Source organism: Caloenas nicobarica, chromosome 1, assembly GCF_036013445.1.
Source record: "Caloenas nicobarica isolate bCalNic1 chromosome 1, bCalNic1.hap1, whole genome shotgun sequence".
NCBI lineage: Eukaryota > Metazoa > Chordata > Aves > Columbiformes > Columbidae > Caloenas > Caloenas nicobarica.
In genome coordinates, this window is record NC_088245.1 from 86,594,141 (window position 1) to 86,611,094 (window position 16,954).

The 16,954-nt window shown below is 40.9% G+C and overlaps 1 protein-coding gene across 2 annotated transcripts in view; it reads left to right on the plus strand.

Annotated features, from left to right (window-relative positions):
- Nucleotides 1–16,954, plus strand: part of EPHB6 (EPH receptor B6) — a 75,288-nt gene that overhangs the window by 33,775 nt on the left and 24,559 nt on the right. Inside the window, exons 1-3 of one of the 2 annotated variants that reach the window (XM_065658246.1) lie at nucleotides 9,183–9,248; nucleotides 12,334–12,489; nucleotides 14,301–14,639. In XM_065658246.1, the coding sequence (XP_065514318.1) occupies nucleotides 9,191–9,248; nucleotides 12,334–12,489; nucleotides 14,301–14,639 (553 nt within the window). In that variant the 5' untranslated portion in view covers nucleotides 9,183–9,190. Of the gene's footprint in view, nucleotides 1–9,182; nucleotides 9,249–12,333; nucleotides 12,490–14,300; nucleotides 14,640–16,954 lie in introns of those variants that run through there. The other variant, XM_065658245.1, reaches the window with a different exon arrangement.

Sequence of the window (16,954 nt, forward strand, 5' to 3'; positions counted from 1 at the left end):
ACTGCAGTTGGAGTGACCACTTCTTGGTGCTAAGAACATTGTCGGAAACCCCACTCAGGCCTTAGTTCAAGCTGCCACCACAGACAGCCTGTTGTGCTACATATACAAAATTATCAGGAGTTGTAACTAGCCAACTCTAACATAGTTCCACTACTTCACCGAGGGGCAACAGCATTAGAGGAGAGATGCCACATAGAGCAAAGCTGAGCCTGGAGCTAATACACTCTACCATCCTAACTCAATTTGGGCCTTTTGCTAGTGCTGTTGGAACTAGTGACTAAAAAGAGAAAGGGGAAAAGGCAGCAACCTGTTCTTGGGACAGGGAACATATAGCAGGGTTCTATGAGCCTAGCTTGGGAAGAAAAACCAGTTATAATGGTATTATCATTACCTCTAATGTGCTCTCTGCCCTGGAGTTCATGGTATTTTCTGTGAAATGCTTGTAGGAATAAGTAGAATATATTACGTGTCATCCAGTAATGGCATTGGGCCAAAATCTGGCCAAGTGTGAACACCCAGTCTAATGTCATGACTGTCTTCCTTTGTCAAGCTGGAGACAGTCCATTAGACCAAACTGCTTATGTTGGTTATATAATTTTGTGTATAATATTCTTCTGGTGCTTTGTTGGTTTTAATTCGCATCTACTCAAAATCTATCATCGATGTAAAATGTTGCTGCACCACACGTGGTACTCTAAAAAATTAAATGTAATGTGGAACACAGTTTTGACTGCAGACACAATTTTGAAATTGGATTGTAATTTATTCAAATAAGATTTTGACTGGGACATTGAGAGTACAAATATTCTGGTTAACACCGAGTGCAATATGGATAGTTAATGGTTGTCAATGTTACTTTAAATTCCTGTTTCATAAAGTGATTGGGGTAATGCAAAATAACTTTATTAAAACAAAGTTCATTGTGCTAGAGACATATAAAGCAATCAATAAAGGTAAGTTATTTTTGTTTGTTTGAGCTTTGAGAGTGATTAAAATGTGTGTGCCTTTTTATCCTGCTCTTTTCCGAGAGAAGTGTAACTACATTCATATAGTGCTGCTACAGAGACAGAAAGCTCAGACAGACATAGAGCAGCTCTATAAGGCATTAGCTTTGCTGTGTGCATCAGTAGCATGATTAGTTCAGTATCTAGGTAAAGTGCCAGTCAATAATTCAGTATCAAATAATAGTCTTAAGCACTCAGAATTGTGGAAATTAGGCTTGACAAATAAAAATAGGGACTTTAAAAAAAAGTCTTGATTTTTTTTCAAGTGTTCAATGAAAGCTTATACTCCCTTGCAGCCCCATTATCACGGAAGCTGTACATAGATGAAAATGGTAAATATTTTAAAGAATAAATGAAATTATGACAGTTTATTAAACTACAAAACACTGCTCCCATCATTTACTTCCTGATGTTCCATAAGCAGCTTAGAACAGCCAAACACAACCAAATAGTGTGAAGCTGGTGAAGGGTCTAGAAAACAAGTCTTATGAGGAGCAGCTGAGGGAACTGGTGCTGCTTAGCCTGGAGAAAGGAGGCTGAGGGGATACCTTATTGCTGTCTACAACTATCTGAAAGGAGGTTATTGCATGGAGGGTTTTGGTCTCTTCTCCCAAGTAGCAAGTGATAGGACAAGAGAAAATGGCCTCAAGTGGTGCCAGGGGAGGTTTGGATAGGATATTAGGAAAATTTTTTCATGGAAAGGGTTGTCAGGCATTGAAACAGGCTGCCCAGGGAAGTGATGGAGTCACCATCCCTGGAGGTGTTTAAAAGATGTGTAGGTGAGGTTTGTAGGGACATTGTTTAGTGCCAGTGTTTAAATCAGTGATCTCGAGGGTCTCTTCCAATCAAAATGTGTTGGTTGTGTTCCTATGATTCTACCCACAAGCTTTCTCATCCTATTTTCTCAGTATGTCTTGCTGAGGAGGTGGAGTGAGAGAGTGACTGGGTGGGCTTTTGGCTGTTTGCCAAGGTTAATCCACCACATGGCTCTTTCTTCTTTCTTCTTCCTTCTTTCCCTGGATGTTTCTGAGAGTATTGAGGAAGCAAAAGATCTGCCTGTCTTCTGTAGGAGCTGTAATTGGCTCTTCTTCTGTAGGATACAAGTATATACAAAGAAGTCAGATGGAGAAGAGGGTTCTATAAAATTGCCTGTGTCCTGTGGCTCTATGTAGTCCCTTCTGATTGCAGGATGAATCACATCTGTCTTACTGATAACTGCAGAAGCCAGTAACTGTGCACACAGCTGTTTGAGGGCTCATTTGGGAAGAATATTGCATGATTATTTTTGTGTTATTAAAAGATGTCCTTCCTTACCAGCCTGAGTAAACTTTTTTCAGTATGTGCGGCTAAGGAAATGTTAAGATTTATGTTAAAGCAGAAGCCTCAGTAGTCTGCTAAAAATATGCATATACTATTAGCAAAAAATAAGAAAATACACAATAAGCTCTTCTCAAATTTTAATGGCTTAAAAGTTGCTTCCTTTAAAACCATACAATAATTTACATTGCAGGGACCTGTGGAAGTCATCTGCTCTGACCCCATGCTCAAAGCAGGACCAAATTGGATTAGGTCACTCAAGGCCTATTCTAGTCTAGTTTTCATTTTTCATAGAGTTGAAGATTCCACAGTATTGCTGGGCAACTGTTCCAATGTTTGATGACTCCCATGATGAAATTTCTTTTTCCTATATGGAAGATTGTAATTAGATGTAATAAGAGATTATTACAACTTGTGTCTGTTTTCCCATGTTCTTCCACTTTGTGCCTACACCTCTTTATTATCCTCCCATTTGGTGGCTGATGCCAGCCGTAAGTTCCACCCCCTCACAACCTTATCTTCAGTGTATTTTTCTGCTTCTGAGTAAGAGCTTTAACTTGAAGGTAAACTCACTGTTGATAATAATGTTTGGTGTCTTCTGCTAGGTTACGTATTTATATTTTTTTTCTTACATTTTGCTCCTTTCATCAGCTTCTCCAGCCTTATGCTGCTACATGCACAAACATTTTGGTGCTTTTCAAGTAGTTTGCTTTTTTTCCTATATCTAGCTAATCATAGGCTTATTTCTTGGAGACGGGGGAAGGAGTGTTTTATCTAAGAGTTACTTAGATTTTTATTTTCTACTGTGTCTTCTGCATGCTAGTTATGCCATCTTTCTTGCATTATAACAGCAATGTCTAAATTGTATTTCTACAATATGATAAATTATTAAATCCTTTCCATCTTCCTGCCCTCTGTAACTGCCAAACTCTGTCCCTCTTTACAGTTGATTCAGCTCGGGGCTTATTCTAGCAGTGCCTCCCATTATCTAGTTAAAGCAAGTGGCATAGTCCATACTGCATGCTGATCTTGCTTTGCCTAGAGTAATTCTCATTTGAGCCCTGCATAGCTCTGCACATCCAGTTTTCCCTAGGCCTCAAATTTGGCTATGTCCATTTATCCCTCCAAGTTTGACTCCAATGACAGCTTTGACACTCTCTTCATTTTCAACACTCATATGTCTAGTAATCATTCTTGCTGCCCCACAGTACACCTGGGAGCAGAACTCCCATATGAGAAACAGATTGCTTGTCTCAGTCAAGAAGAGAGCAATTTATGCTGCTCTAAATGTCTTCCTATGTCTCAGCTCAGTTCCAAATCATACTTGGGTACAAAATGTCAGTGTCACCTCTATCACATTCCCTAACAACACTGCTGGGGGTACCTAAAGCTCTGTTGAAGTTTCCAGCTGCCCTTCTTGGTCCCTCTCCCCGTGCTGTATTTTGTTTTGCTTGGAATATTTTTTCTCTGCCCTTATTATCCAAGTGACCTTTTTGCTGACTTTTTCTCTCTCAACTTCTTTGGTTCTTGGTCTGTCCCCTCCCCATTTTCATTTTCTTCACACACATCCCCCACTCCACATTCCATTATTCCAGCACTTTTCTCTGCCGGTTTTGATATTTGTTATTGCTAGATGTCTGTCAGAAATTGTTCCTCTGGCCTCCCAGGTGGAACTTGTCTCCAGTGAGCAGTCAGGTCAATACAGGCAACGCAGGGGCGAGTATTGTAGGGCGGAGCTGAGGAAAATTGGGTCAGTGTCTTTGAGATGAGCTGTACCCAGCTGTTGTGGCATTCTGACGCTGTGTCAAGATATGAAAAGTGACTGAGAAAACCTGAGAGAAAATCACTTGCACAATCTGAACTCTGCTTTCTCCTTTCTTAGTAACCTTGACTTGATGGAAAGTGGCAACTTGCTTTGCCCCCTGAGGTGCTAGCTCTGCAATCCTCTATTCTTGCATTGGATATTGTGAATAAATGAGAACTAAATCTGTGTTTTCTTGGAAAGTACTGGTGCCTGGGGGATGATCAAGTCATACTATCCCCAGTGACAAGGCCTGTGGTTTAACTGGTGTTCAAGGAATCATAGAATGTCCTGAGCTGGAAGGAACCCACAAGGATCATTGATTCCAACTCCTGTCCCTGCAAATGACAATTCCACAGTTCACACCGTGTGTCTGAGGGCATTGTCCAGTCTATTCTTGAACATTGACAGGCTTGGGGCCGTGACACCTCCCTGGGGAGCCTGTTCCAGTGCTCCACCACCCTCTGGGTGAAGAACCTTTTCCTAATGTCCAACCTAAACCTCTGCTGGCACATCTTCCTGCCATTCCCTTGGCTTCTGTAATTGGTCGCCAAAGAGAAGAGATCAGCACCTGCCCCTCCTCCACTCCTTGTAAGGAAACTGTAGTCTGTTAGGAGGTCTCCCCTTAGTCTCCTCATCTCCAGGCTGAACAAACCGAGTTGACTTTAGCCACTCCTCATATAGCTTCCCCTCCAAACCCTTCACTGACTTTGTAGCGCTCTTCTGGACACTCTCCAGTAGCTTAATATATTTTTTATACTGTGGTGCCCAGAACTGCACACAGTACTCCAGGGAGGCCACACCAGTGCAGAGTAGACCGGGAAAATCACCTCCCTTGTCTGGCTGGCAATGCTGTGCTTGATACACTCCAGGACATGGTTAGCCCTCTTGGCTGCCAGGGCACACTGCTGGCTCATGTTCAACTTGCCATTGACCAGAACCCCTCGCCCCCAAGTCTGTATGTACAGCAAGGGTTGCCATGTCCCAGGTGCAATTTTCGGCACTTGCCTTTGTTGAACTTCATGCGATTGGTGATTGCCCATTTCTCCAATTTGTTCAGATTCCTCTACAGGGCCTCTCTGCCCTTGAGAGTGTCGACAGCTCCTCCCAATTTTGTGTCATCAGCAAACTTACTAAGTATTCCCTCTAGTCCTATGTCCAAATCATTTATAAAGACATTGAAGAGTGCTGGCCCTAAGATGGATCCCTGCGGAACCCCGCTAGTGACTGGTTGCCGGCCCAACATATCCCCATTTACTAGAACCCTTTGAGCCCGGCCTATCAGCCGATTGCTCACCCACTGCGTTATGTGTTTATCCAGCTGTATGCTGGACATGTTGTCCAGGAGGATACTGTGAGAGACAGTATCAAAGGCTTTACTCAAATCAAAAAAGATCACATCGACAGGCTTCCCTTGGTCCACTAGGTGGGTAACCTTCTTGTAGAACGAAATTAAATTTGTTAAGCAGTAAGAAGGGAATGTAAGGTACATGAAAACTGAAAAATCTCATAGTGAGAGATGGATTCTGTCTGTGTGTGGAAAGACAGCCCTAGGCTAACTTTAACTGCTGGAATAAAAGGAAATAGCTTCTACCTATTCTTCTTGCCCTCTGTGGGCTGAAGTCCTGAGTGCAGTGAGGTAGCATATCTTAGGGAATTTTGGAAAGGGATAAAAGTACTCATGAATGTAAGCAGTTCCTTGACTGGATGCAGAGGCAAGTTCAGGGCTTTTAGGTGGAAGCAGAAGGCGTGTGATAGCTGTATGGCCTGTGAAGGCCATTCTTTAGCTACATGGAGGCCAGTGAGTGTCTAATGTAGTCAGTCCAGCCTTATTTGCCAAAATTGCAAATGTTAAATATAAGTAACTATGAATTTTAGGTCATAGTCTTTTTTTTTTTTTTTAAAGTGAGCTTTTCATTAGGAAGGTGGAGGAGATGTGAGTCATGTTTAATCACTGCAAACCGGCTTTGCTTGTGGTATGCTCTATGATTTCATTTTGCTATTCTTCTTCTGGAAGTAGAAATACTGAGGGGCAGAAAGAGGGTTTCAAAGCATGATCTTTTCACTGTATCTGCCATCCCCCCTAGAAATACCAGTATGAGTTTATAGGTTTATGCAGTCATTTTTTTTTTTTTGCTAGACAATACAAAAACAATCACTGCAGAGAGATCTTTCCTCCTAAGTTGCTCTGGATTCCACTCGGTAGTTCTTCAGCTGTAATTTCTGTCATCTGAGTTGAACTGGGCAGGTGAGTCTCTTCCTTGTTGCTTTTCTTTACACTTTTTTCAGTCTCCTTTAAACTCTTTTCTCGAGTTTCTCCCTCAGGGGAACTTCTGAACATCTGAAATGACATGTAGCCTAGTGTAAAGAACATTCCATTCATTGTTCCTTGTCCACCCACAATCCTGTCTCTATCTTCTTTGCATCCTTCCTTGAAGTATTTGTGCACGTTCATGAGGTGCCTGGAAGCCTTCTCTTCTCCAGGCTGAACGGTCCCAGGTGTCTCAGGCTCTCCTCCTAAGAGAGATGCTGTAGTGTCTTAATCATCTTTATGGCCCTTTGCTGGATTCTTTCCAGTATGTCCATGACTCTCTTGTACTGGAGAGCCCAGAACTGGACACAAGACTCCAAGTGTGGCCCATACTATGTTCTGCATGAGGATATTATGGGAGACAGTGTTGAAAGCCTTACTTGAAGTCAAGGTAGTCACTATCTACTGCTCTTGCCTCATCTACCAAGCCAGTAATTTCATCGTAGAAGGTTGGTCAAGCCTGAGTTCCCCTTTGAGAATCCATGCTGGCTACTCACAGTTACCTTCTTGTCCTTCATGTGCGTGGAGAAGGTTTCCAGGACTTGTTTCTCTGTCATCTTCCCAGGGATCAAGGTGAGGCTGAGCTGTCTCCATTCCCCTGTGTCCTCCTTTTTACCCTTCTTGGAGAAAGGAGTGACATTAGTTTTCCTCCAGTCCTCAGGCATCTCTTACAGTCACCACAGTCATTTAAAGATTATCAAAGGTGGCCTCAGAATGGCATCAGACAGCTCCCTCATGGGCATATCCTATCAGGGCCCATAGAATTATGTAGGTCCAGTTTGCTTAAATATTCTTTCACCTGATCCTGCACCAGGAGGAAGATCTTCCTTGTTCCAGACTTCTCCTTGGTCTTGCTAGTCAAGACCGATGTGAAGAAAATGTCCTGTATCAATTGCACCACCCAGCAGTGGGCCCACATTTTCTCTAGTCTTCCTTTAGCCACTTATGTACTTCGAGAAGCCGTTCTTGTTTTTGATATCCCTTACTAGTTTGTTTTCAGGTCGGCTTTGGCTTTCCTAACCATGTCTCTGCAGGCTTGGACAGTGCCTCCATGTTTCTCCTGGGTTACCTGTCCCTGCTTCCACCTTCTGTGTACTTCCTTTTTATGTCTGAGTTTAGCTAGAAGCGTCTCGTTCAAACCTTCTTCTCTCCAGGGCCTTATCCCATGGGAGTCCTCCAGGCAGATCCCCAAACAGGTCTAATCCGTTGTCCTGAAGTCCAGGGCTGAGAGTTTTCTTTTTACTCTGCTCACTCCTTTCAGGATCTTGAACTCCACTGTCTCATGGTCACTGCAGGCAAGGCTGCCTTCAGCGTTCACATTGCCAGTGAGCCCTTCCTATTTTGTGAGGATGAGGTCCAGCAGGGCACCTCGCTCATTGCCTCCTGTATTGCTTGGGTCAGGAGGTAGTCACTAATGCTTTCCAGGAGCGTCCTGGATTGCTTATGCCCCACTGTCTTGCCCCTCCAGCAGACATTAGGATGGTTGAAGTCCCCCTTGAGGATCAGTGTCTCCGAACATGAGGCTGCTTCCAGCTGTCAGCTCTCAGCTCTATTCAGTTTTTCACATGTAAGCATCCAAGGCCATCTGAGACACCCTGGTGTAGCCAAGACATCTACTCAGGACTTGCAGAAATGACATAGGAACAGTAGAAGACCCAGCACCTAATGGAATATTGGGTGGCTGAAAATTGATAGCACATATCAATAATGCCATCTGGATAACAGAGAGAATGGAAACCAGGAGCAACTGAATTTTTCCTTGGGTCTTTGCTTTAACGTGAGCCGAATTGCATATTAGGTTCCACTGATTGGATTGACTGGCAATGGGACTGAGCAGCTTGTCATGGATATCTGCACAGAATATGGACTGAATGTCACATACCAGAGATGTTCATGGGCTACTGAGAATGCCACTTGGCTGTGCTCTGTGTAAGTGGAGCTTGACATGTACTGTTATACTAGTCTGCTCTCTTGATTTTTTCTTACACAGAGTCTTCTCAAGATCCTTTCTCTCTGTCATGTGGTAACTTAACTTTTGTTTGTTTGGTTTTTAATAGAAAACAAATTAACCATCACAGCCTGTGTTTTGTACTTGAGTCATCTTGTAAAAATGACACATCTTAATAGAGACTTTAACTCACTGTTTGCACCCCTCTTTCATCTATTTCTTTGGGTCACTGAGGAATATGTTAGCCAAAATGGCATAAATTCCACCTCTTCTCCCAAAAGAGAGGAAGCATGTGAGGACAGAGAAATATTACTGAAATTTGTTTTCTTGCTGCAATGGAATTTTATTTGTCCAGTTTACTCAGATGTAGTGTAGTGATTATAAATGAGTCTATGTGCCTGCTTTACATTCTGCTTATGTTAAATATGGGATAAGGCATTCAGTCTGCTACTTTTCTCTCAATGGCAAAATCTCTTCAGAAACAGGCCTGGTTCCTTCATAAATGTGGTTAGGTGCCTTTTTTTTTTTTTGTCTGTCTGCTGCTTGTATTGGAAGTCTTTCTCAGAAGCCTGTTGCTTCAGTTGGTGGAAACATTCTTCTTATTTAAACCTGTAATTTGCTGTAAAGTCACCTGTTTTCATGCTGACAATGCTCTTCGGCATAAATAAACAATTCTTCATTCACTGACTTTTACAGTTCTGGGATTACATTCAAGAATAGATGCTGCCTCAACGAGTAAGAAGGAGAAGAGATAACAAGAAACTACCTAAGTGTGACAGCACAAAAAGCATAGCATATTGGGCAGTGCTATGGGAGACAGCAGTAACCTGCCTTTGCATGTGGTGCAAGCATATAAAGGCAAGCAAGGTGCATTGATGAAGAAATTAGATTTTGTGGGGCAAATATGGGAGAATAGCTGTATGCATTTGATTTCTAGCATTTGTTAAGATTACCTTTTCCAAATCGTTGTCTCTATAGTATTGTACATTTGTGGTATAAGTAGATAACATTGTTATCCATTAGCAGACGCCATGTCCCTATACAAAGGTTTGCGTTTTTGCTGTGTTGTGTGGTTGGTTGGTTGGTTTCTACAAGCAGCTGTTGACTGCGTCTGGTCACTTGGAGTGACTGTCCACAGCACTAATGAAATCTTGCATAGCCTTTTATGCAATATACTTGCTCTGCCTTGTATAAACTGGCTTTCTTTACTGACGTGGTAGTGCTGCTGGCATGTTCATTCCATTACGTAAAACCTACAACCTTGCACTTTTGCTTAATACATTTGTTGAGCTCATCAGCAGTGTGCGAACCCTGCAAACTTCATCCCTGTATCCCCAGGCTCAACAGCAAGTTGCCATTAGACTTCAAAGCACCATGTAAAACTAAAGGTTTATTTTTAACACAATCATCTTTATTTTAAAATAAATGTTATTTACTAAATTTCAGACTTCCTTCTTCATTCATGGTTTTGTTTAGCTTTCTGTATGATCTGCAGTTTAGCTAGAAATTAATATACCTGAATTCTCTTAGCACTGCCCTTGCAGGGTAAATATGGTTTTGTACGCAGAGCTAAAGTGTGTATCCTCTACAGATTTCCTTTTAGCGTCACACAGACTTCAGGCATTATCATTAAATGTTCATTTTCACTATTATGACTAGAAGCAGTCATTGTTCCATTTGACTCTAGTACTGAATTAAAATAAAAGAACTATTCTCCAGGGTCTACCTTGAGAAGTGGAATGAATGTGGTGTTAGTTCTAAGCCTTGACAAAAGCTTGAGAAGGGGTTTGATGTGAGAAAAAAACAGATGAGATAAAAAGACTTGTAAGAAAATAAAGACATTCACATTCAGTTCAATATTCTCAAATTTGAAATAAATAAAGGAAGATCCCTGGAAGTGATAAGTATTGGTTGAATGACTATGCGTGAGGTCGATGAGAACTTCACATTCATAATACTCATAGTTTCAGTACAGATACATTTGTCAAGAAATGTGAAAATTATATTCTACATCAGCAACTGTTAGCAGAGCCTTAAGCTGAAAGGGGCATAATTCATAAAGTGGACAAAATCTTACTTACTTTTTTGGCCATAGCAACACAGAGACAGATCTTTGCATATGAGAATAATTTGATTTTCTGATGTATAAAGGCCTGAAGGCAAAAGCAGTTGCTCTTTTCTTACCATCATCCATCATATGCAAATTTACAATCTCTTCTTCTTCGTACCTTTCCATATGGCAAGGTATCACATGCTGGATGTTGTCATTTTCTCAGTGCTGGGAAGAATCAGTGTTCTTCTATCTAGTAGCTATCATTCAGAGTTACTAAAGTCCCTTTTGTGGTCTGACCTGTCGGAGGACTTGCCATTCTTACCACAGCACATGTGGAGGTTACTCTGCAGCCAAGACAACTTCTGACAGAGATGATGAAGTAATATAACAAGTGTAAAGCTTGATGAGACTCTGCAGACGTTATTGGTTATTATGTCTGGACTATAGCTGTAATCTTTTCAGCTTTGTTAAGATTTGCTTTCCTGCAGTCCCATAGTCCCATCAAAAATTCTACAATGGGCTTTGAAAACCCAAAGCAAAGGGAACTGAACACATCTGAGAAGAGGGTTAGATAAGCAAGCGACTCTGTTTTTCTGAAGTTGTTGATTTGTTAAGAAAGATGCGTCAATGTCCACTCAGCACCTATATGGGTTAGAAACATTTCCAAACAATTGTTATTGGAGGTGAAAGACTAAGTACAGTAAGTAATAGCCAGATGGGCTAATTCTGCAGGTTCTGGTGTGGTGTTCCATTTTGAATATTCATTAGATACCCTAATTTCATATTAGCACCCATATACAATATTCTTCTCTTACACATTTTCTTTTTTTAGGTAACTTTTTGCTATCCACAATCCTTTGAATTTTTCTGCTTATGGTAATCACTAGGACAGTTCGAGTGTGTCCCTTGTGTCTTTTGTCATCAAATGCTCATCTAGAGTCTATCTGAAACTTTCCCATTGCCTGTAAGTGCATTTTATTGTGAAGTTAACTAATTGAATGTCACTCCACAAATGAACTTTTGCCTCAGCTTGTTAGTCCATAAAATCTAAGAGAGCTATTTATTTGGAAAATCAGGTTTAGAAATCTTACATAAAACTTACATAAAAATTGTAAAAGATTTATCATAGAACTTCAATGGAAGATCCAAGAACCTTCTGTTAAGTAATGCAGCATAGCATCTTTGCCAAACCTAGAATGTGCTATTCTCACATATTGTTAATAAGTTATGATGTTTTCATTTTCTTTCCCTTTGGGATGGATTTCCATCCTTGTTTCAGTTTTTTGCAGAGACAGGTTTCTATGCATTTACAGATTAAATTTGACCAAATTAGGAGGCTTTTGTCCATGACTGGTAAGCTTTCCAACCTATGGGAGAACAATAGGACTGTCAATCTGAGTGCCTGCTCCTAATTTTGATGCAAAATCAGCTATGGTAGTTTATATTACTTGAAGCAATGAAACTGTTGAAGGCAGCATAAAAAATCCATTTTTGTGGCTGTGTTGGGTGGAGAGAAGGAGGTGTGGGGAATACCTGTAACTGTTATGGCTCTTTCCAGACAGATCATGTGACTATGCTCTTTGGCTTCTCCAATACTAAGGCTCTTTGAGTGAGTAATGAGAAGACAATTATTTCAGGTGGCCAAAGCTGTCTCTGGACTGGTCCTCTTTCATCTGCCAGTGAATCAGTTAAACACTTCTTGTATGGAGTAAAATAAACTTTTTGAAATTATAACTTTAACAGTACATGCTCCATAAAGCAACAAAAACAATAATAGCTACTCTGTGTAACAACTTCTCCCTACAGCAGCATGAGTTAAATGTAAATAAGTTTGCATTATTTCTGGAATGTGAATTAATGAGTTTCCTACTTTTGCGTCTCTCATTTTTCTCTTTTCAGCCTGTCCCCTTGGTTTCTTTAAAGTATCTGTGGGACATGACCCCTGCCTTCCATGCCCTGCCCACAGCCATGCTCCACTGCCAGGTTCCCATGAATGTGTGTGTCAGAACCGCTACTATCGATCTCCTATGGACAATTCTGATGCTCCCTGCACTGGTAAGTATTTGGATGGAGTGTTTGAAAGCAAGAAGGGCAGTTAATGAGAGAGAATGTGCCTGAATAATTCAGGGGAGTTGCAATTCACCTCTTTTCATGATCTCTGAAATAACTCAAAACTTCCTTTTGCTCCTCCAGTTGACTACAGGGTATATCCGTTCACTGAATGTAGATGAGAATGTTCCCACATGCTTTCTACAATGTTGATACATTGGTGAAACTGTGTTTTGAGAATACTGGGGTGTTACAATGCTAGATGCTGAGAAATGAAAAAAAGTCAAATTTTGGATGACTCATGCAACCTTAAATAAGTCCATTGCAAGTATGCATAAGGTACACTTTTAATGAGAGAATAACAGACTAATTTCTTGTGAAATGCTAAACTCATTTCATACAAGGGATAAATATTGTTCATTGAAGGAGTTAACCAATATTTTCTTTATCACTGAAAGTGTGAAGAACATATTTACAGCACAGAATTCAAACTCTGCAAATTTTGTTTATGGGAAAATAATTGTTTCATTGGCTTCTGTGTGGTTCTCATCCTTTATGACTTTTCACAGTCATTGATTATGAATATTAATAGGTCAAGAAAGAATAATCAGATTGAGAAAATGAATTAAGGTTAATGATTAGGACTCAAAAATATAGTTTAAATGATATATCAAATGTCACCCTTGAAATTTGTGGAAATGACAGGGAAAAAAAATGTCCTAAAGTATCTTGCAAACACTTTATGGCTCTGAAATTAAACACTCAAAAATTAGGAACACCCCATTTCCCCATGATTATTCCTGCTGACTATCAGATTTCTGAATGGCATCAGGAGTAAACTCTGACAGCTGAAAAACTTCCCCTGCTGGCACAGAGACAGTGAAGACAAGAAGGAAAATGCACATGGTGAGAAGATGGCATGGTTATGAGAATGGGACAAGACACTGAAGCTAGAAAGTCAAAAGCTCAGACAGGTAAAATAAGCAGCGGTGTTGCACTGCTAAACCTGGGCATAGACACAAAGCAAGACTGGAATGGCAGGGATAGAGAGGCTGAGCTCAGGAACAGGAAGGGACAAGGAAAACATGATTTACAGAACATTTCCCTCCAAAGGCTGTAATGAAATCCAAGAATCCTCATTCTCACCATTACTCTACAGTCAAGAAATGTTGAAGAATACTATGGGCAAAGCCTTTTCTCTGTCTAATGCTGATCAATATAAAGTATGACACCTCTACTAGTACAGGTGGTTGAGGTCTTTATAGGAAATCTCTCCAGCTGCAAATCTAGGTCACTGGTGGAGCATTTGAGTATTTCCAATAGCTATATTTCCTTAGCCTCACATTTCCAGTGCTGTTAAAAATAAATTATACTGGAAAATTGCACACAGAAGACTTTAAAAATGTATTACTGACAAGATGAAGCATTTGTACATCAGGAAATGTCAGAATTAAATTTTCTTTTGTGATCTTAACTGGGCCACTCAGTATTTCCATTGTGGTATAGTATAGTTGGTTGTCCTTGAGGAGTCTTATTACAGTCAATGCAAAGACAACTGCTTGGGAAAAATAATCCCTGTGGAGTAAAGATTGCTTGATGCTGCTGAAGATGGATTCTGTGCAGTATAGGAAGCAAGGGATTACAGAAGAAGCCCCAATGATATTTCCTAATTTTTGAGTGTTTAATTTCAGAGAAGAGTAAGAATGAGAAGACAAGCAACTTATTCTTCTGTTCTTTTCCCCATGCTTTATCTTCTCCCCTCCTCCACATCTGTGCCATTCTTTCATGGGATTCTGATCTTTCATTCTGTCTTCTAGGTATCCCCTCTGCTCCCCGTGACCTTAGCTATGAAATTGTTGGCTCCAATGTGCTCCTGACCTGGCGCCTCCCCAAGGATCTGGGTGGCCGCAAGGATATTTTCTTCAATGTCATCTGCAAAGTGTGCCCAGCAGGATCCTCAGGGCCATGTGTGCGCTGTGGAGACAGAGTACAATTTGAACCACGCCAAGTGGGCCTGACAGAAAGTCGTGTGCAAGTCTCCAACCTCTTGGCCCATGTGCAGTACAGCTTTGAGATCCAGGCTGTCAACTTGGTGACTGAATTGAGTCCAGAAGCACCCCACTATGCCACCATCAATGTTAGCACCAGCCAGACAGGTGAGGAGACCCCTGCATGTGTCCCAAAATTTCGACTTCTGTCTTTCATTTGATTTGGTTTTTTCTTTTGAATCTTGGACCTTTGTCGTCTTGTGTGCTGTGCCTTTTTTATCTTGCCCTGCTTCACAGTGCAAGACAGGACACGCAGTCTGGGTTTGATGGGGATTTTGTGAGCTTGCCACAGCAGCTCTTAGAGAGCATGTCTTCCTTTCCTCTTCACCTTCTCTTTCTCCTACTCTTCTCGATTTCATCTTTCCTAACACTTTTTGCCTGTTCACTTTTCTTTTTGTCTTTCTGTGTTTTGAGATACTCTGTTTTTCCGTCCATTCTTGTTTCTATACACCACCTTCCATTTTCCTTGTCTCAGTTCATACTCAAGTGCACTATAACAAGTAGTATTGAGTGTTTCATCAAATCTGTCCACTCTTTCATTGCTGCACATCAAAGTAAGGAACTTGAAAATTGAAAGACATATAGGCATTGTCTAAAGATGAAGATACAGTTAAAGATACAGATAGGTGCTGTATCACAAGAAAGAATGTATACAATGATCATCACCTAAATATACATGACTCTGGGCTGGTGTGTGTTATTACTGTGTAAGTCCTGTGGGTCGTAAAAGGATATGAAAACTACAGTTTTTACAATTCCTGGAAAGGTGTTAAATGGAATTTTGGTAAAAGATCCAGAAGCAGAATGACCATTCCTATTTCACTGAAATTGCTCTGGGTTCCTTTGCATGCCATGTATCTCCTTCTACCTTGTTCTTGCCTTTTTGACCTTGCTGTTCTGTTAAGTGGTCTTGGAATTTTATTCTCCTGTCAATAGGACACAAATATTTTTATGCCATTTTGCCTTTTACGTGGTAGAAATTTTAAAATGTGTTGTATAATTGTATGAAAGGTGTTGTGATCCTTTTGACTAGGAACTAAATGGCAGGGATGACTAAACTAAAATACTAATGCCTTCTGTGGGCTGTCGAAGGGGAGAGATTAAGAGAGTTGACAAGTACGTCAGGCTGATGACTAGTATACAGAAAACTTGTATATATGGAGGAGAATGGAGAACAGCATCAAGCAAATTCTGATTTTCTGTAAATATCATATACGAGGACTGGAGCTGGCAAGACCCACATGCATACAGGCATACAGTTATGCTAAAAGTCAACAATAAGAGACTGGGCGTATGTTGTTCTTTACAAGAGTGTATAAGCTGGCGTGGAGAGGAATTGTACACAGCTTGTTTAAGACGGGGAACAATTTGAACTGAGTGACAGAAAATACCTGTAAACCTTTATAGATGGGTAAATGTTAAACTCAAACAAATTCCTCAAAAAGCTCAAGAGAAACCCTGCGAAAACAGATGTAGCATCAGGATCTTAGTTAATTCACATATTTTCATTTCTGCTTCTATGCTATGGAAAGGAAGTGAATATATATACACCCCAAGTAATTTCCTACTGTTAGCAGTTGCCAGGGGTTTGACAGCATCTGTTTCTTCACTTTGAAATGTTACCTGACAGGCATTGAGTAGCAGTGCACATATAGGATACCCATTCCCCTTAAGAGGCCGACTGCAAGTGATTAGTTTTTGTTTACAGTAAAAATTATGGCTGGGTGATTTGTATGGCAATTCCAGGCAGTTCTTTTGGCTTCTGGTGGAGACAGGTCGGTGTTCTATTTACATCCTAAAGAATTCTCTTTCTTTGTGCTTCTCATCTCAGCCACCTTCATCTATATCTGAGGTAATTTAATTGAGTAGCTGCTTTCTTCTCTTGCCTGGAATCACCAAATCTACCCTCTTCTTCTGCTTCTGTTTGACTTTTCTGACCACTCGTATTCCTCCGTGTGTCTCTGGGTGTGTGTCCTGGTTTTGTTAAAAACAGGTTTCTCTCTTAGTTAATTTTCCTTTCAGCTAAAGTCTCCTTACTAACTGCACTTTTCTGAAAGCTAGATACATGTTTTGGTAGACATAGCAATGGAATGCAAGGTCGCTGATAAGGATGCACATCCCGTGAGAGGGGCAAGCAGGAGGTGACTAAAACTGACCAACTAAGTATTCCATCCCATTCACATGATACTTCATATAAAACTGGGAGATCACAAAGATCTTGTCCCTTTTTTTCCTATGGCTGACATTAGGAGAGGACCTTGTGAGTCGTCCTTGCGAACTGAGGCCTAGTGACAGACTGAATCCAGTTCTGGTTGGCTGCAGAGTCCAATCCAGGACTTCTGGGTGTAGGCTCTGCTGCTGCTGGAGCAGTGCTGATCTTTGCTGGGACTTCCAAGATTGGTTTTGTATATTTTGTATTATTT